Source organism: Pogona vitticeps, chromosome 1 (genome assembly GCF_051106095.1).
Source record: "Pogona vitticeps strain Pit_001003342236 chromosome 1, PviZW2.1, whole genome shotgun sequence".
NCBI lineage: Eukaryota > Metazoa > Chordata > Lepidosauria > Squamata > Agamidae > Pogona > Pogona vitticeps.
In genome coordinates this window covers 84040397-84061407 of record NC_135783.1, presented here as the reverse complement: position 1 = coordinate 84061407, position 21011 = coordinate 84040397, and the positions used below count along the sequence as shown (strand labels likewise).

General features: G+C 40.4%; 1 protein-coding gene across 3 annotated transcripts in view; it reads right to left on the bottom strand.

Moving 5' to 3' along the window:
• MED23 (mediator complex subunit 23) overlaps positions 1-14276 on the bottom strand; it is a 51501-nt gene extending 37225 nt beyond the window's left edge. Inside the window, exons 1-11 of one of the 3 annotated variants that reach the window (XM_020815542.3) lie at positions 14121-14276; positions 11305-11336; positions 11117-11204; positions 9802-9926; positions 9588-9699; positions 8169-8267; positions 5585-5686; positions 4854-4923; positions 3817-3929; positions 1306-1401; positions 679-696 (exon numbers count right to left, since the gene is read on the bottom strand). In XM_020815542.3, the coding sequence (XP_020671201.2) occupies positions 679-696; positions 1306-1401; positions 3817-3929; positions 4854-4923; positions 5585-5686; positions 8169-8267; positions 9588-9699; positions 9802-9926; positions 11117-11204; positions 11305-11336; positions 14121-14171 (906 nt within the window). In that variant the 5' untranslated portion in view covers positions 14172-14276. The remainder of the gene's footprint in view (positions 1-678; positions 697-1305; positions 1402-3816; positions 3930-4853; positions 4924-5584; positions 5687-8168; positions 8268-9587; positions 9700-9801; positions 9927-11116; positions 11205-11304; positions 11337-14120) is intronic. The other 2 variants (XM_020815543.3, XM_020815544.3) reach the window with 2 other exon arrangements.
• Between the last annotated feature and the right edge of the window lie 6735 nt (positions 14277-21011).

Genomic DNA, 21011 nt, shown 5'->3' with positions numbered 1-21011 from the left:
ATGGTCAAGTACAATCCCTGAAATAAGAGTTTTTATAAAATGAAAACACTGACACAACCTTCACTATAGTATTGCAAACACCAACGCTTTGCTTCAATTATAACTTCGGATAAAAGTTAAACTGAAAAAAGAGGTCAATGGCAAAATTTATAAGCAGACAAATGTAGGTAGTAAAGAAGTCATGGATTTGTGTCAATAGTATTTTAAAATATGGTTTTTAAAAATTTCTTTGCACCTATGCTTAGTTCAGCCCATTTGGAGATGCTTAAAAGGGAATTTATTATGGAGGCTGAGAATGATCTTTCCTAGTCAAGTTGAATTTTTTTTAACTTATAAATCTTAAGGACACTATCGTTCAACAGAAGAATTTTCCCTCAGGTATTTATACTAACTTTTCTTTTAAAAAAGGTGAGGACATTTTATTATCTGAACACAAATAGCTACAGTAGGCTTGGAAAGCAATGGGTAACATAAGCCAATGATTGAACTGGCCCTTAATGTCCTTTATAAACTACACAGCATTCTTAAAATTTTATAGGAAGTTGACCTTCTATTAGTATGTGACTGTCCCACCAATTTCAAGCCCTGGCCAGACACGTATTCTCGAACTGGAATCAGTGGCTACAAAGCAGCCAGCGTATCGTTAGTCACAATACAACAGTAAGGTTGTGAACATACCTGAGCAATGTTCAAGGTCTAGAGCATTGGAGGATGGGCAGGACAAGACAGGACAGAACAAAAATAAAGGAAGAAAAAAAGAAAAGACAAAACAGTGACTATGAGGCCAGCCTCAAGTTACCCCAAGTCAGACCAGGCCCTCCCACATGGTAAGGCAAAAGGCAAAAAAACAAAAACAAAAAAAAAATCACTTAACATTAAACAATTCATTGCCATTGAAGGTAATGAAAATACGCCAAGGTGCTCAACAGACAAATTCTATAGACAAGTGATCTAAGTAGTGCATCTACCACCACCACCACCCAAAAAAGGGGGGGAAAGGTTTGTCTGCTGTAGGTTAAAATCTGTTGAGGGTATGTTTGAGGCTGGCCTTATAGGGGAAAAAAGCAATGCCAAAAATATTATATTTTAAAAAAATCTCTACCTTTCAATTTAGACTCCTTCAAAACAATATGGAAATAATATGAATAATGGTGCCCAATTAACCTAAAGCAATAATATTGAAGGGGTAGAAATCATGATCTGATCCTCAACTGTTTTGCTCAGTTAGCTATAGCAAAGAAAAAGAGAAAAGAAAAGTGCAGGTTCTATGCAAGGCAGAAAAAACATGACACCACAATACAATACCTGCTTGTTTAGACCTAGCATATTGCAGACCATATCTCTGGAATAGGGTTGCTCCAGCACATATCGCAACAAAGCAGTCTGGGGCTCAAACAGATCCTTGAAAACAAACAAACAAAAAGCAAACAAATACCAACCTATTGACACAGATCAGATTCATTGCTGAAGTAAAGCATCAAACTTGACAGACATGAACGCTTGCTCGCTTCACTCTTGCACTCCTCAGAGGGCTGGTGATTCAATGTTCTCAGACTTAGTGTAAGATTTACCATGAGCTGTCTTGCCCATTATACTCCATTATCTGACCACACAACTGTAACCTTACTATTATAGCCCTTGACAATATTTCATACTCTGGGTTTGGAAATTTACACAGAAGCAGCATATCATCTGTCATGTTTGTTAACTGATCCGGAGCACTTTCTAAACAATATACCCTCTGGCTGAGGTTGCACAATGTGGCAAGACAACGAACTGTGGAAACAGCAGTGCACACTGCACCATTTGTCCTGGTTGCACATGGAGTAGCTTGACAGAGGATGGGACTTGTTTACTGCAGAGATGGACAAAGAATAGTCCACAGGCTGCATGAAGTTCAAAGCAGGTCCTCCTATCCTCCATGTAATAATACTCTAAGCCCCAGACCCTTAAACTGTGTGTGGGGAAAAGCTCTACAAACTTGAATCATGCTCCCTGGAATCCTTTGTTTCTTTAAAAAACTGGTGGGGGTCGGCTTGTAAGGCTTGAAACAGGGTATAAGGACATTATGTTTAAAAGAGTTTTGGAGGAGATAATTTACCACTTTGGAACAAAATTATTTTTTGATGAGGTTTTCGAATGGCAGCCCTCTAAGAGTCTGAAAAGAGGGAACACTGCCCCCTGCATCCTCAGATGTTGCTTACTCCAGTTTTGGTGTGCTTGTCTGACTGGGGCTGGAGTCTCTGCTCTGGTTTGTTTCTCTCAACAAACCAGAGAAACAACAAAAACAAACAAATCCCATATTTCTTTTCCCATTTGTTGGGAGAGATACAAACCTGAGATGAAACTGTGCCCATTTTCAGATGACAGGTTCAACAAGACTTGGAGCTAGGCATCAGGGTTTGATTACCTGCTCTCACTGCAAGAAGGTGGAATCTGGCAGTGGGCACCACGATGCTGCTTGTAACCAATAAACCCAAGTTCCCTGCCTACCATGCAGTGCACTTGCATCCAGTCTCTCTGCTCTGTTCATTGTTGCAATGCCTTATTGGCTTGTGTTAAGAAAATCTGGCTACACATTTATGCCAGGACGATACAACAAAAGAAACCTACTTAATTTTCAGGCAGACAAACATTGCGCAGTGAAGGAGATGAGAACATAAAATGATTATAGACAATCTACCCCCATGAATGTTGTTCTGCAACTATACAGTCCATTTAAACAATGCACAGTTGTCATGGATGACCACCACTTAATATACTCCAAGAAACAGAAACATTCACATTCTCATATACAGCTATGGGAAGTTTGAGCAAAACAGAAAACAGAACAAATTCCATTCCTACCTAACTACAAGCAAGGGTCATCTCCAGGAGCCATTCTTCCCTCCATAGTATTAGCCATTATCCAGAAGTGAGGCCATTTGGATGGTGGAGTCTTTCTGTACACTCGGCACAACTGATGTGTTCACAAACCACAAACACAATTTTCTTTAATGAAGGAGCTAGCCAACTAATTCTGGAGAAAGAGTCTCCAGAATCAGCTGGTGGGAATGGAGCAAAGCCCAGAATATAGCAAGCAGCTACAGTGAACAGGAAAGAATCCTGAACTTAGCTGCATACAATTAATACATCCAATTCAATGGGAGTAAACTAGTGTCTGAAAAGAACTTGGCTACTAGCCAGAACTTATGGCTCAGCACCCAAAGCTACCCAATGAGATGGGGTTTCGATTAGGATGTCATACAGTGTTTCAAATGTTTCACATGATCCATGTGCCTATACATACCATAGCAAAGTACAGGAACAACCCCACCCCACCTCATTCTCTGCATGGGACCCTTCCTAATACTGTGATACGTTCTCATTTTCACCAAGGTCCAGTAGAAGGTTGGCAAAATGCTCTTATCATTTTCCAAACTCTTCATAGAACTGTTAGAGAATATATTGACCACATGTTAATTTCATAAAGAATAACAAGGAGGTGGGACATTAAGTTGTTTTTCCAGTCTCAATAGGAAGAAAGCAAGACCCATTTTCACCTATTTGTCTTTATCACTTCCAAAATTAGTGTGATGTCAGGGATACTTCCCACCATTCTCAAATCTCAGATAGGTAATAGTCTAACCCTCTCCTTCTGTATACTGAAGAAGCAAGATGTTATCTTAGAAATCATGTAATTATTGAGCTAAAGCTCAAGTACAAGTATAATCCCACAAACCTTAACTAGCTTATGTGACAGTATTACATTATTTTTCCCTTGTCTATGTTCTCAGTTTAACAATATGGTTTTATAACTAGCACATGCACATGTACCTTATCATATGGCAAAAGGCCTTTCAGAGGGAAACGAAGAGTTGTAGGATCCAGCTTCCATGAATTGCAAATAGCACCAGAGTTATTTACTACAGGAAGAAGGCTACAGCGACCTACATGTATTGGACACATACACAAAAACAAACAAACAAAAACAAAGAAAAAGGGATTCATAGAGTGTATCAGTCTTAAGCCCTATAATACATATCTCCATACATATATTAGAAAACATCTTGCACTTACTAGAGGCTTACTGATGGGCTTGAATGTCACTTAATGCAATGTGAAGATATATATTTTAAACACACTTCTAGTGATCAGTACATTCTGAATTAGAAGCATGCCTTCTTACAACTTTCTAGCCACTATGTAGATATTACTGTATATCCAATAATTCTTATTTTATTAAAAAAAAAACCCAAACCTAAGAATATAATCTAAAATCATAGCAGTGTAAGTAATGTAGTCACCTGGGCTAACAGAGCTAATATGACACCTTACATAGGCAATGGGACATAGAGATTGAACCTTTTTTTTCCTGCAAAGGAAATTCTTTTTTCATAAAGCCCTTCAGAAGCCCCTACAGACTTGAAAGGGCTACAAGGGTATTTATCTAGCAACTGGGCTACTATGCTTGATTCTTGGGATTATCCAGAGAAAAAGTGTTATTTGCATAATTATACTGTAAACAGTCCAGAGAGTGCATTAGCACAATGGGACAGTATATAAATCATAACAACAATACATTAAGAGGTCAGGAATCGGTGGCAGGAAGGGTAAGCAATACACCGGGTATGTGTACACACCAGGCAAGTGTATCAAACATTATTGCCTAAATCAACCATCTCCAACTTGGTGTCCTCTCTATATTTTAGGCCTCAACACCCATAATCCCAGTCTACAACATATGCTACCTGGGGCTGTGGGGAACAAGACTAAAACATCTGGAGGATACCACGTTGGCTTAGATGCGGCACATTCCTTCCTTCTACTGTCCCAACCAAATTTACATAATGAAAGTATTAAGAAATTCTTACCGCAGATGGAATTTATTCTTGCTGTGGGTCTGAAGGAGTCCACAAAATCTGATACCAGATTGCCTAACAACTTTTTAAAAAAGGAAATCAAACACCCAGTTGAGGAAATTGTATTCTTCAAGCAAATTATTTTAAATGCTAATCAATACAATGGGAGTAGTCGCAATGTTCTAAATTAGGATAGTGACGGTCATTCTCTCCACTAACCCACTATCAGACAATCACAGGGTGGATAAAAATCAATAATTTTTTAAAAAATGGATTTAAACCATGATTTAAATAAGAAAAAATGATTTTTTAAAAAATGTAAATAATCACAAAAATCAAATTTTAAAATGTATATTGCTATTTAAATCAGTTTGATTTAAATCAAATCCATCCTGCATAAAATCCAAATATATAAATAAACAAATGTAAACAGGAACATAAATTAATTCACTATGCAAAGCAAAACAAAGATTCTCTAGCTATGGCATTACTGGTACAAAAAACTGTTCAAGCACACAACAATATTTTTATAATTAGAAAATATAGCTGGGTGGTCTTATAATGACAAGATTTTTAAAACTTATTTCATGACTTTGATCAACACTGGATTCACAGAACAGTTTTCTTTGTCCATCATAATGTTACAAATCACAAAAATAGACTGCAGTTAACATTAGAGGAATAGCTTTTTACACTGCCTGATATAAAAATACTGCTGGCTATTATTCCATATGAAGTCTTACCCAATGTGGAAGTTTTCCTTCAGGGTACAACTTTCGAATCTCTGTAACCGCAAAGTAGGCAGGTAATAAACATGCATTCCTTTCCAAAATATAGGCAACAACCTAAGGGGGGAAAAAACACCCACCCAATAGTTTATATATTACTAAACAAACAAGTAGGACAAAATGTTGCATCGTGGAAATACCAGAGCTCAGGAATAGCATGGTAAATGTGATTACATTATTCATAATAAGTAGTAGACGTTGTCTAGGGGCAGGGTAAAAATCGAATAAACAAACAAACAAATAAATAAAATAATAGCTCAGTGGCTTAGGTCTCTGGCTGTGAACCTAGAGGTTGGGAGTTCAATTCCCCATTGTGCTTCCTTGAGAGGGGCTGGACTTGATGATCCATAGGGTCCCTTCCAGCGGAAGGAATCAGCACCCTTTTATCCACCCTACCCGCAAGGATGGAGGACTTAACAGTAGGGGTAGGGCAGAGACCCCCACAAAGACTTTTTGTTCTTATGGAAACCTTTGACCATATTGATTTCTCTACCTCATTCCCCAGTAGTCTCATTTGGCTATACAGTCATTCACACCACACTGTCAGAAGGAGTGATGGAACTGACAGAAGAGTTACCAAAAGCATAAAATATGATTAAAATCAAAAGAATTGATTAGAATGGCTTAACTAAAAAGTTTATATTTTACATTTCTATTCAGATTATGAGATGGTAAGAATAAAATGAGAACATTGAAACAATGCTGAGCAAAATAAGAATATTATAATTGAGAACATCACACTTCTTTGAGAAAGACTATATGGTCAACAACTGTCTTGTTCTTTGTTTTAGAGCCTTAGATGATCTTATACCATGGAACCAAATTAAGGCTAGTACTGTACTGATCTTCTGCTGATCACCACTGCCACTCTGGTAATACAGAACTGTGCCACTTGTGCAAGTGTCATCATGGCACCAGAAGAGAGGGAATGCTTTCTTCATAGAGATCATCATCCGTGCAACAGCAATGCCTTCATACAACCCCTCATTACTACAGTGGAACCTCAACCTATGAAAGTCCCCACTTACGGACTTTTCGACTTGCGGACTGCTCCGGCCGCAAAATTTTACTTCAACTTGCGGCCAGAGCTTCCACTTACGAAAAAGGTGGGAAATTCAAATTGCTAACCTTGGTAGGCGAAGAGGCTCAGCCTCCTGGGATTCCCCCGCTGCCACTGCTGGTAGCTGAGCCGCGCCGGGCTATCCTGGCCATGCTCGGACTCTTGGACTTCCCCTGCCGCCACCACCAGCTTGGCTCCCAGCAGCAGCAGCGGGGGAAGTCCAGGAGTCCGAGCATGGCCGGGATCGCCCGGCGCAGCTCGGCTCACAGCAGCGGTGGCGGTGAGGGACTTCCGTGAGGCCTCCGGCAGCAGCGATGGTGGCGGTCTTCTGGGAGGCTTCTGACTGGTAAGGTGCTGTTCTTTATTCTTTTAAAAATGTCTGGGTGGGTTTTGGAGGGTAGGTTTAGGTATGTTTGTGCTTTTTTGAAGGTTTTTTTTCAGTCCCAGCGTGGGACTTGTTGTAATGTATTTATTTTCATTTGGGGGGGTGTAATTTTTTTCTTTGGCCAGTTATGGATTAATCACTTTTCAATGCATTCCTATGGGAAATGGAGCCTCGACGTACGGACTTTTCAACTTGCGGCCACTGTTCCTATATGGATTAAGTCCATAGGTCGAGGTTCCTCTGTATGCTGGTGAGTTTTTCTACTTAAATACTGGAATTGTGTGGCACAGTGGTTAAAGTGCAGTACTGCAGCCAAAACTCTACTTATGACCAAGGTTCAATCCCAGATAGTCAGTTTGAGGTTCACTCAAACTTCCAGCCTTCCAAGGTTGGTAAACCGAGTACCCAGCTTGTGGGCTGTGTACGCACGCAATATATAGCCTGCATAATTAAATTGAAAACCACCCAAAGAGTGCTTTAAGTGCTATAGGGTGGTATAGAAGCAACGAGCTTTGCTTTAAAATATTTTAATCCACATATATTCTATTTTAATCCACACTTATCTTTTTAGTAGATACAATGCTTGCATTTACAGGACTGCAGTACGTTATTTGAATGCCTCAAGGAGTGTTTAAGAGAGTTTAATACTGAAGAGGTGCTACAGCTGCTTCAAAACGGTTTCACTTTGTACGTTACAAGCATGAGCTGACTGGATAGTTCAGTGGTTTAGGTATCTGGCTGCAAAGTTCAAGTTCCCACTGTGCCTCCTGAAAGTAGACCCATCCTGTACGGCCCTGGGCAAGCTGTACAGTTCCAGAGCATCCCCAGAGGAAGAGAAGGTTGCACATGTCTGACTACTCCATACCTAGAAACCCATGGAAAGGGTCATCATAAGTCCAAATTAACTTGACAGAACACAATTAATATGTTACAAGCACAACAACAAATATACTATTCTTGGCTCTCTCTTTTAAATTAAACTTAAATGCATGTTTCAAAGGTTCTCAAAAAGGTTTGCCAGATAGAGAACATGCAGATGTCTAGCTAACATGGTGTACTGAAGTATCATACATTACACCACTTTATAAGTTTACCTCTCTTGCTGCTAGAAGTTGCTGCACAACAGCAGAGCTCACTGTGTTAGGGATAGTCAAGATTTTTTCTAGAATACCCTTTAAAAGATCTCGCACACCCTAAAAAATGAAGATAGAATTATACAAATTAAACGTTGATTAAAAAATCTTATATTTTGCAATACATGCAACAGAAGATATCCATACACAGGATTTTTTTGCACATTAATATTTACTTGCCCAAATTCTGTTGCTTAACAGAGTAAATCATACTACAGCAGCTGAAGTAAATAAATGGAGTTTTGGAGAGGCTGACTGAAATGGGCCTACTCTAACTGCAATTTACTGTGCTAAAATAAGTCAGTTAAAGTAGGCCTATTTAAATAAATTGAACTTATGAAGGAAATGATCACCATATCCCCATTGATTGAATGTCCCTACTCTGATGCAATTTACTATGCTAAGTAAGATGATTTTAGCCCCTATTATACATGTCTGTTTTTAAAAATCATGAATACCATATATACATATTTATCAAATGAATTAACTGCCATTCTCTGCACCTAAACAATTGCATCTATTAGAAAAATGCATCATTGTTTCAATCCAAATTAGGAGAATTAGGAACACTTTATTAGATTGGAATCAATGGTAGTATGGTGCTCTGTGTGAGTATCCCTCAGCTGGACATCTCCCTTCAATTTTAGGAATTAAGAACACAGAGCCCTGCACTGGACTAGAAAAACAAATGAAGTGCACAACATAGCACTTGATAGATATGTGAACACTATGAATTACCCCCATCAGCACTGCACAATGAAGATGGAGATTCCCCTGCCACCTGAGATGGTGGTGCAAAGGGACATCTCCATCTACTACTTCTGACATGGGCTAGAATCCTCTTGTACCCCCATTGGAGGTCACTCCTGTTGGTTTCAACAGTGCTTTTGCAAGTTGGTACTGGATACCTGTAACACGCGTATATAAAATTCCTATCACTCATACAGCAGTACATTATTCAAGCAGAATGGAGCAACAGGATTCTGCACATAATAATTACCCATGTGAGTGCCAATGGATTGGAGCCATGAAGGAAAATGCTGATTCTAGAAGTGTATTTGAGTGATCTTAATGCTTACCATGCTGGGAGTTAGAAAACCTAACTTAAAATATCAGTTCAACATGTAGGATAACTGGCCAAGTAATTTCTTTCTTTTTTTCTATTTCAGTTCTACTACCATAAAAGTGGATTAATGTTAACCTACATTGTACAGTTAGTACATAAACTCAGGATAGGGAAACTCCTCAAGTTGCAGGGGATTTAAGATTTAAATTATTTAAGCAGCCAAATAAAATACATGGAAGTTGTCTGTGTTTGTTAATAGGCATGGTGAAAATTAGAGCAAAATATTACAAAAGTGTGTTTTTTAAGACTATTACCTTGTAGTCTACACCACCAATTATTTTCTGGATAAGTTTAAACGTTAAAGACCAAAGCTGTGTTCTTTCCCATTCAAGGTTGTCAGAATTTAGCAAGGATTCACAGACCATCCTAGAGAAATGAAAAATTAAACTGAGTAATTCTAAGGACAAGTGTTAAACCGCTGATTTATCACAGTCAACTGTCTACTCACTTCATCTGAAATAAATATACCTGGGTGGCAGCAGCCCAGTCTCCACAGCCATGGCCAAACAATCATACAGGAAAGATATTCTTTTAGGGCTATGCTGGCTATGTATGAATCTCACAATCCACTGGATACATTGTTCATGAGATTCCTGCAAGAGAAAATAGTATACTGTACTTTCATTTAACAAAGAGTTACCAATAGAATGAGAACTGGTGAACACTCATACTGTATTGATAAAAAGATTCCAACATATTTTCTAGTATTCATAGAAGAAAATAACTGCACAAATGAAAGGAATGGGAAAATTTTTTATGCAATTAGTAAGAAGGAACATCATTCAGTTCAGTACATTACAATGGATGCAGCCAAGTAATTAATATAACTGGAACACTCAGCCACTGCTATTTAACTATCTTGTGCTGTGATGGATATTTGCAGGTGACATGCTGTTGAATGAATTGTGCCTTTGTGACCTGGATTTTTATTTCTTAATTGCAGAAACAAAAGCTAGGAATAGTAGCTTATACTATAGAACTGGCTGAGGGGAGAAGAGGCCAGAGGATGACATTTCAACACTTTAAAAAGGTGCACATGCTAATCATTAGGTGATCATTAGGACTTGCCTGTTGCTTTAACTACTGAAAACTGTCTCAGTGGTTAAACAGTTATGACAAAAATTCTGTTGCTTTGCTGACAAAATGGTGACAATCTGTTATAGTATGGAAAGCAACATAAAAGTCTTATACAGTGGTGCCTCGCATTACGACGTTAATTCGTTCCAGCGTTCCAATGGGCTGGAAACTCACCATCCAGTGAAGATCCTCCATAGGGTGGCCATTTTCGTTGGCTGTGCAGCGAGGAATCAGTCCCAGAAAACAGTGGGGAGCCATTTTATTTACCCGGTGGCCATTTTGAAACCGCCGATCAGCTGTCCGAAAATCGTTGTTTTGTGAAGAATCGGTTCCCGAAGCAAGGAACCGATCATCGCAAAGTGAAAAAACCCTATTCAGACCATCGTTTTGCGATTGCAATTGCAACTGCAAAAAGATCTCCGTAATGCGGTTTTGTCGTAATGCGGGGCACGACTGTAGTACCATAAGGACTAACACATTTTATTTAGCATAAACATTCACAGATTATAGCTTAATGGTTTATGGCCAAAACTTGTTATGTTTATAAGGTTTCAAGAATTTTTCTTGTTTTCGATGTGAAAGATTAGCATGGCTTCCTCTCTAGACACTGTGTATTTCGAAAAACGGATCTCTTGGATTACGAAGTACCCGGGGTAGCTACAACTGTTTTAAAAATGTACATGTATACAACATATGAGATACTCACCTGGGAAAGATTGCTCCAGAAGTGTCGGAAGGCTCCTAAACAGCTGATTAATTTGGTTCTTTCATCTTCAGGAGTGTCCATAAACATACTGTTACAAAAAAAGCCACTATAGTTTGTATAACATTCTATCACCAGCAATACAATTAAATGTTTACAATTGTGGATCCTTACAACTGTTATATACTTACCCAGGAAAAGCCTCTTCTATTACCTCTGTTTTCTGTAAAAGGAAAACAAAGAAACAGAACCTTATTCTTGTTGATAAGAATAGCCTGGTGTATATTCTCTATCCATGATTGATCACAGGAAAGCAAAACTGTACAGTAAATCAATGGCCAACTACAACTGAAGGGACGGACAGACAAACAACCCCCCCCCCCCATTAGAACTGCAGAGCTGGAAGGAATCTCCTATGAATCATGAAGGAAGCACAGCCGGGAATCAAACTCCCAACCTCTGGTTCCACAGCCAGATACCTAAACCACTGAGCTATCCAGCAATTCTAAAATCTACCCCTTACTCTTCAGCCAATCTTGGTTCTTAAAGCAAACTAAACAAAGGTAATATATTGCCGTGAATACTGACACCATCTGTTTCCACATTTTGAAACTCTGTGGATCAAACACACAAAAACTACCTTAGACATCAGCCATACCAATATCAGTAATCTGGCTTTTGCTTTTGGCAGGTCTTACATCTGAAACTTGTAGTTTGTATTCTTAGGCATTTTCTAGTAAATTCAGCTTGCATCTCCATGCACAAACTACAGATCTGGACTAAGTGGTCAAAGGATTCTCTAAATGAAAATATATTTCGACATGAGGTACAATTTCTTCCATTATAAAGCACAGAAGACACATGCAACTCTTGGTCTACAGCTCACCTGAAAACTGGAGCTAGAGTCTGCAGTTAAGTTTCACATTTCCAGTTTGTTTGGGGCAAACAAGTCAGGGAAATTCCCAGTATGGACATAATGCTAAACTATGCCATCCACATTGGAATATAGTTATGATATATGGTTCCCTGACAGTGTTGTTTGGCATGGGGGGAAAAAAAAGACCTCGTCCACTTATGTTTCTGCTTAATGATCCATCCTTCCCCTTTCCCTTTAAGAGCTGACCTACCGTATTTTTCGCTCCATAAGACGCACCTTTCCATAAGACGCACCAATTTTTTAGGAGAAGAAAACAGGAAAATATAATCTGTTTTCTTCGCTCCATAAGATGCACAGACTTTCCACCCCCCTGTTTTGTGGGAAAAAAGTGAGTCTTATGGTGCAAAAAATACAGTATATCTTTCTGGCATGTGTAGTGTTTTAGACAGGATTCATTGAGATAGAGAATAGCTGTTTGTTCCACCTTCATACTAAGAGTTAAAATAGATTGAACTGAAGATACAGACCCTTTAAACACTGGACAGACTGCACCAAATTTTACAGTGTGGACAGTTAATATTCTGACAATATTAATCAGAAAGCTGTCTGTAAATTACAAGATAAGATTCTGGAATTTTTTTGTAAAAGCAGCCACATGAGTCAGAGATCTTATTCTTAGTGAACTTTGTCTATCCAGAGTTCAAAGGGTATTAATCCAATTTATACAATTTTAACATATTTGCCAGTGCATTTCTTCTTGCCAGGAACAATTGATCTTGACATATATTTTTAAAACCTTCTTCTCAAAATAAATGTGATAGCTACTTAATTCTAGAATAGCAGTTTACTGTTATCTGCAAACCTATTTGCGTGGCTATGAGTAATTACATGAATTATTAAGAACACAAAATCACAGCCATCAACTAATTCTCACCAATCTGGATTTCTGAAACTTTAAAAAATTAGGTATGATGAACTACCAGTATTCTATGGAGATTTTATCCTTGTACATGAAAGAGGATGCATTTACTGTACTCACAACTGATGAATAAGCAACCCAATCACCTTCTTCTGTATCACATTTTCTTTTTCGCTATGACCTTTCTGCATTGCCAATGCTTCACACTTCTATTATTATTACATTCTGATTATTTCTTCCACAAAACTTTAACTTAGTAATGCCTCAGTAAATGTTAACAATATGATGTACAGTTGTAGTTGCTGCATGTAAAACACAAAACCGGTGAAGAAGTGCAGGAAAGGGCAACCAAAATTAAAACAATCAAACCAACTACCTTATGAGTATCTTAGGCTATTTAGTTTTTAAAGAGAGGTTGAGGAGGAAGCATTCCGTATACAGTATACAGGTATGTGAAATTATGCATGGTGTAGGAAAAGTAGACAAGAATCAGCTAGAAGCTGGACAATCATTTACTGAGGCCCAGCGGTGGAAGATTTAGCACAAGATTTAGATAAATCTTCTTCACACAGCCCACTAATTTACAAACATTAGATGTGGGATGGCCACATATTTAGGCGGCCTTAAAGGGATATTAGACAAATAGAAGGAGATAGACGACCGTACACAACCACACAGTCACTGCAGATACATGTTGCCTGCAGACATCAGGAACAAGGTACCGCTAAATACCAGTTGTTGGGGAGCAGGAGTGTGTGTGGGGGGGACACCACACATCCTCCTCCTGGGCTTCCCAAAGGGAGCATCACGTTGACCGCTGCCAACGTTGAACTAAACAAGCCATTGGTCTGATCCAGCGAGGTTCTCTTCATGTGCTCAGGGGAGACTTTTCCCCCGAGGTCCCTCCCCCCCCCCAGCCGGTAGCCTCAGCTGTCACCCCAGAGGCATTCCTGTCCTGCCAGCCGTCTATCCACACGTCTGCAGGAAGGCTATCATGTTTAGCTCAGGGCCCTTCCGTGGTTGATAAACTATAACTCCCATCATTCCTCGCCGCTGACGATGGTAGAAGGGGCTGATGGGAGCTGCAGTGCAACAAAAGCCCAAGTCGCTCCTCTCTGGAGATGAGGACCTGATCCCTTCCTTCCTTCTTTTCTTTCTTTCTCCATTCCTCCGCCCACCCTCTCCTGACTTCCTTCCCAGGAAAGACTCACCACCACCTCCTCGAAGATGCTCTGCAGCTGGGTCTCCATCGGGATCGCCATGGCGACGAGCCAGAGCGTGCCGGGGAGGTGGGTGGAGAGGGGCTCACCCGAACGCGGAGGAAAGCCCCGAGCAGCCTTCCTCGCAGCGCCCCGGAAGGAGATCCTTTTCACTTCCGGGTTCCCCCCCCGAGCTGCCGGGGCTCCTCCTCCTCGTCATCCTGCCCTCCCCGCTCCGCCAGCCAGCGAAGGGAGGGGCCTGAAGTGGGTGCTGTTGGCCGGAGGGGTGGGAAAACTTTTGGGACCCTTTCCTTTCCCTGGCGTTGAGGTCGGAGACTGTGCCCGGAAGGGTTGTTAAACCGTCCCAAGGAAGGAAGGAAGGAAGGAAGGAAGGAAGGTTCATATCGCTTTGAATAAGGCGGGCTTCCTGAATTGGGGGGGGGGGGGGGGACACAAAACAACAATGATAGAAACAAGAGCCGGTCGTCCCCCTTTGTGCCTATCGTCCGGACTCAATGGGGAAAAAAACAATCCAGTCATGCCGGGAGAAGTTGGAGGCCGCTGGAAAAGCGGAGGACCTGACCTGAGATGATCGAGTCAATAAAAGGAGGTCGCGGCTTTCAGTTTTCCAGACTTGAGTCTGGAAAAAATGCGATACGACCTTTTTGGAAAGAAGGCGGTCGCCGTAAGGCGCAATCGACAAAACTAGGTTTTGGAAATCATCGCGGTTGCAGTCAGCTCCTGTGTGCCCCGTTCACTCCGAAAGAAATCCCGATGAGTTTAGTGGCCATATGCTCAGGAGCCAATGCACCCCGATTTTAGGAAAGTATTTGGAAGCGACTACGCTTCTAATGTGCGACTACAGTATACTGAACTGGAGAGAAGTCCACTTACGTTCAGTAGAACACGCTCGCTAGTTGCAGATTGTATGATTGCTGCCTGATCTTACTCATGTTTCCTCGAAAATCGCCCCCTAACTAGTTTGAAGGAATGTAGTACAGTACTTTGAAATATACCAGGTAGTCGTTTTTTAAAATTAAAGACAAACAATAATAACAACTCTAACATAAAATGTATATACATACCTACCATACAATACTACTAAGATATCCCCCCCCCCCGGGCCACCATCACCCTCGAGACCAGGTAACTTGTTTAGTTGTTAAGTTGTGTCCAACTCTTCGTGACCCCATGGACCAGAGCACGCTAGGCCCTCCTGTCTTCCACTGCCTCCCAGATGTTGGTAGCTTCAGTGACACTGTCCAACCATCTCATCCTCTGTCGTCCCCTTCTCTTGCCTTCACACTTTCCCCAAATCAGTGTCTTTTCCAGGGATTCTCCTCTTCTCTCGAGATGGCCAAAATATTGGAGCCTCAGCTTCAGGATCTGCCCTTCCAGTGAACACTCAGGGCTGATTTCCTTCAAAATGGATAGGTTTGTTCTCTTTGCAGTCCAGGGACTCTCAGGTCTTGTTTTTGCTGACTGTATAGAGCTTCTCCATCTTTGGCTGCAGAGAACATAATCAATCTGATTTCGGTATTGCCCATCTGGTGATGTCCATGTGTAGAGTCGTCTCTTGTGTTGTTGGAAAAGAGTGTTTGTGATAACCAGCTTGTTCTCTTGACAAAGCTCTATTAGCCTTTGTCCTGCTTCGTTTTGAACTCCAAGGCCAAACTTCCCTGTTGTTCCTTTTATCTCTTGACTCCCTACTTTAGCATTCCAGTCCCCTAGAATGAGAAGAACATCTTTCTTTGGTGTCAGTTCTACAAGGTGTTGTAAGTCTTCATAGAATTGGTCAATTTTCACCTCTTCAGCATTGGTGGTTGGTGCATAAACTTGGATTACTGTGATGTTGAAAGGTCTGCCTTGGATTCGTATTGAAATCATTCTATCATTTTTGAGACTGTATCCCAGTACAGCTTTTCCCACTCTTTTGCTGACTATGAGGGTACTCCATTTCTTCTATGGGATTCTTGCCCACAATAATAGATATGAAAATCGTTTGAATTTAATTCGCCCATTTTCATCCATTTTAGTTCACTGACGCCCAGGATGTTAATGTTTATTCTTGCCATCTCCTATTTGACCACCTCCAGCTTCCCAAGGTTCATAGATCTTACATTCCAAGTTCCTATGCAGTATTTTTCTTTGCAGCATCGGACTTTCCTTTCACTTCCACACACATCCGCAGCTGAGCATCCTTTCGGCTTTGGCCCAACCACTTTCATTAGCTCTGGAGCTACTTGTACTTGTCCTCCACTCGTCCTGATCATTCTTAATTATATTTAAAAGGGTAATATTTGAATATTATATCCAATAATTTCTCTAATTTCTTTGAAAACCAGTGCCCATTCTTTCTTTTTTGCTTCACAAGTCCACTACATATGTAAATAGCTCCCTTTTTCCTTTTTACATCTCCAGCATTGAGATGGTACATTTTTATTTATAATATTTAATCTTGCTGGGATAAGGTACCATCTCCATGGAACCTTATGACAATTTTCTTTTACTCTCATAGACATGTTCTTCATTATTCTCTGTGTCCATATTTTGTTCCAGTCCTCACTTTTGACCTCTTCCTGTAAGTCCTTTTGCATTACATTAATTGTGCCCTTTCTTTTATTTCCTTCCTCTTGAACTTGTCTTTGCTCGATAATCTTCTCAAATTTTTCAGCTTTCTAATTTCTCCTACTTTTCTGGTCCACTCCCTTGTCCACCTACCCATTTGGAGTATATTTAGCCAAGATATCCCCTCTTCCTTCCCCAAAATTTCCTTCATATTATTTTTATCTTTCATCTTTTTCATCTAAGCCCTTATCGTATTTAACCCTTTCTCTACTAATACTTCTTTAAGTTTAGTTGCAAGAGTTTTGGGGAAGCTCTGAGCCTCCACAACGTTTTGTAGTGGTGAAATAAGTGGACTCAATATATATCTATGTTCTTTCCAACATTCTAACATGTTCTTCAAAAAGGGGTTAGTTGTTATCTTTATTTCTTCTACGATTTTTTATTTTTTCTATTTTGTTTTTGCCTGTCCCCTAACTAAGCTCCAAGGGCACACGCTGGTTTCTTTATGTTTAATTTTGCATGCTTTTTACCGGTAGGCTTGCAGCCTACTATAGCTTCTCTCAGGTTGGTCAGCCAGTGTGGAGGATGCAGTTCTTTGTTTCCAGGGTAGAATCTTCCCTTTACTCTGATTCTCTGTTTCCTCAGCAGAATATCAGTGCTAAAGAGTGTCAAATAAGCATCCCCTGCCTTAGCAGTTACCATAGACTGTAGCCTTGAGAATATTTATGGGGGCATCTCTTAACACAGTAAGACCGACTTTTGAGTAAAAGCAGTTAAAAGTGATCTGTCCGACATGGTAATAGAAACCAGTTATTTACAGCTGGGGTTAAACATGGAGATTGCAGATACATCTTTGTCATCAAAACATCTGAGCATGTGCAAAGTTCCTTGTTATGACACACTGACTTAAATCCTGTTGCTTAGCATAGTAAATTGCTCTGGAATAGTCAGCTCCACCATAAACATCCATTGATTCAAATGTGCCTACTGTAATTGTGAGTTATTACACTAAACAACCGGATTTCAGTAACCAGGTTTTTATGGGGGGAAGGCACATGTCTTGACATGAGACCTGGGTAACACATTAGTTTTAGTCTCTTCCAGCTTTCCCTCGTTATGCCAGTTTTCATAGTTTCATAGTATTTGGAAACTCCAGTTAGTACCAAATCTAAAAGATATTAAAAGATATTAAAATTGAAAAGAAATTAAAAGATGTATAACCAAAAGTACTTGTTGGATTTGTTATTTTATTATACTACATTTATGTATTTCTTTAGTGTTCTGCTGTATACCTGAGTCATTTCCCCCCCTTAAGATGTATTTATTCAACCTTGAATTAAATGTCAGTGCTGGAGAGGACATCACAGCACCGAGATATTTACAATTGTAATTTCTCCGGGATAAACTAACCCTTAATCTAGTTCTGCAGAGGTGCACACAACTTGTGATAACACTAGTCAAAATGCCAACTGTAGACTATGGTAGTGTAATACTAAATAAGGACATGGGTGGAAATTTTTGCAATGCCAAATAAGCAGTTATCTGCAAAAATGAGTTGATAAATTGAACATCTGAACTAGTTCTACTTGTTGCAGAAGCAGATAGGTGCCTGAAATCCCCCCTAAAGCACACAATGTGCCACAAGTAGATAGATGGTGTGTGTGTGGGGGGTCTTTAAGTTGTTAAACTGTAACTGCTAATTAGTGCTTGCTGCTGGATGCAGTTATGAAGAATGATGGGAACTGCCATCCAGCAACATTTGGGGAGTTTTGTGTTTCTGTTCCCTGAGATAAACCCTGCTCAGAAGTCGCACAGTTTTCACTGAAGCTTACCCCCATATAGATGTTAATGACAGCATAGAACTGCAGCATCAAAATAATATTTTGCTTCAGGTTCTTAAATCCTATTTTTTATATATAATGATGAAGCAGAATTGAGACTTTTCTATAGTAATTTCTGTATCTCAGGAATGAGTCCAGCCCCTGTTTATAGTGATGCTTGGATATATAAAGCAATCACAATCTTACTGCTTGTGTAGGAAAAGCTGTGGAAATTGGCTATTATGGAACCAGTTAGTATCCTGGGTATGTCTGAGCATGCTAAAGCCTGCCAAAATGACTGTACACCATTTGTGGTATATGCTGTTCAAACCCAATAGGGTATTGGCCATTGTTAATTTACCAGCCCAGTTAGCAATCTGGTTTTACATTTTGTAGCTGCTAAAATTTCTACACACTTTCCAGAGGCAACCCCATGTAGAGTGCATTACAGTAATCTAGCCGGAGAGTAACTGAGGCATTATGCGGCCAAATCAGACCTCCAGGAATGTGCGCAGCCAGCACACAATTTTTAATTGTGCAAATGGATTCCTGACCACCACCAAAACCTGGGCATCCATGCTCAGAGAAGAATCCAGGAGCACTTCCAAGCCGCACATCTGTGTTTTCAGAGGGAGTGTAACCCTATCTAGGACAGGCTGCATCTGTATCACATTTCTGCATCAATGTAAATGGATCTTTTTTAAAAAAAAAAAATTAAGCCCCAGTGGGGGAGAGAAAAAACTCTGGATTTTGGGGGTGGAACTCTGGGCTGAATGGCCTTTTTCTTTGTCATGTGGTCAATGGGTAAAATGAAAATTGCTCGCCCAAAAACCAGTAGCATTTCCCAATTTTTTTTTTTTTGCCAGTATAGTCACACTTTAAGAGTAAACTCCAAATAGGGTTCTAGCCACTGTCAGCTTTTGATCTGTGTGTTTCTGCTGTCCAGATCCTTGGGATGGCCAGCTTCAAGGCCTTTGCTGCCATTCTTACAATTCTTTATAGCTCACTGAGGATAGTATTTCAAAGAGAGACAAAGCCTTTGGTGTTCTCTTTGAAATGTTGTATAAAAATGGATAGCACTTCAAAGAGAAGAGCCCTTCAAATACAGAATTAGGAAAAGACTGTGTAGACTTTAGGATCACACAAATGCAAGAGTTGGGTGATATCTTTCTTAATGGGTTGCTGTGTCTCTGTGTTGTTTTCCCCCACAGCCCAAAAGAAATGCTGTGTTTTGGAAGCAGACAATGTGCTGTTGCGTGGGGAGGGGCTCTCACAGAGTAATTAGCAATTCCTTTGTCTGAAGTTTGGAATGGAAAATTCCAGTCCTGCTGCAAGGGATGGTGTTCAAGACCACATCCCCCAGCAGATATTTGCAAGCTAAGTCTGAACTTTCCTCATGTGAGCAGACCTGGCACAGACGTCTACCAAGCATTTTTGGTACAGTACTCTTATCTACAATTATTCTGCCCTACCGATGAAGGAGTGGTGCCCAGCGTGATCAAGTGGAATTTACATAATTCTTTCTCATCTTATCCTCACAACCCTATGAGGTAGGTTGGGCTGAACTATGGTGACAGTCCCAAGACCATCATTTCTCAAGTTAGACAACCTCATAGGAATGTTGCAAGGATAAAGTTGTACAGGGAATAATGTAGGCTGCATGAGCTCTTGAAGGAGGGAGGAATATAAATGTAACAACAACAATGGCTGGAATTCTCCTGTGTATTAAACCAGTATAACTCCATCGGTCTAACTTTCAGCAGCAAATTGATCATAGAATCGTCATAGGGTTGGAGGACTTCTAGTCCAACCCCATTCCCAAGGCAGGAGACCTCATACAATCCCAGACAGATGGCTGTCCAATCTTTTCTTGAATACCTCCAGCAATGGGGCACCCACAACATCAGGAGGCAAGCTGTTCCACTGCTTAATACTTCTCACCAGCAGAAAATTCCTCCTAATTGGAGGTTGGATTTCCCTCAGATGAGTTTCCACCCATTGGTTCTTGTCTTACCCTCAGGCGCAATGGAGAATAAATTAATGCCCTCTTCCCTGTGGCAACCCTTCAGATCTTGGAAGACTGCTATCATGTCTCCCCTCAGTCTCCTCTTCTTTAACTAAACATACCTAGTTCTTTTAGTCGTTCTTCATAGGATTTATCCTCCAGTCCCCTTATCATCTTTGTTGCTCTTCTCTGCACCTTTTCCAGGGCCTCGGCGTCTTTTTTGTATTGTGATGACCAGAACTGGACACAGCACTCCAAGTGTGGCCTCACCAGCACAATATAGAGTGGTACTGTCACTTCCTATGATCTTGATGCTATCCCCCTGTTGATGCAGCCCAGGACTGTGTTGGCTTTCTTGGCAGCTGCAGCACACTGCTGACTCATCCTTAGGTGGTGGTCCACCAGGACACTTAAATCCTTCTCACAGGTACTACTGTCAAGCCAAGTACCACCAGTCCTGTACCTGTGCATCTGTTTTCTCCTGCCTAAGTGCAGGACCTTACTCTTCCC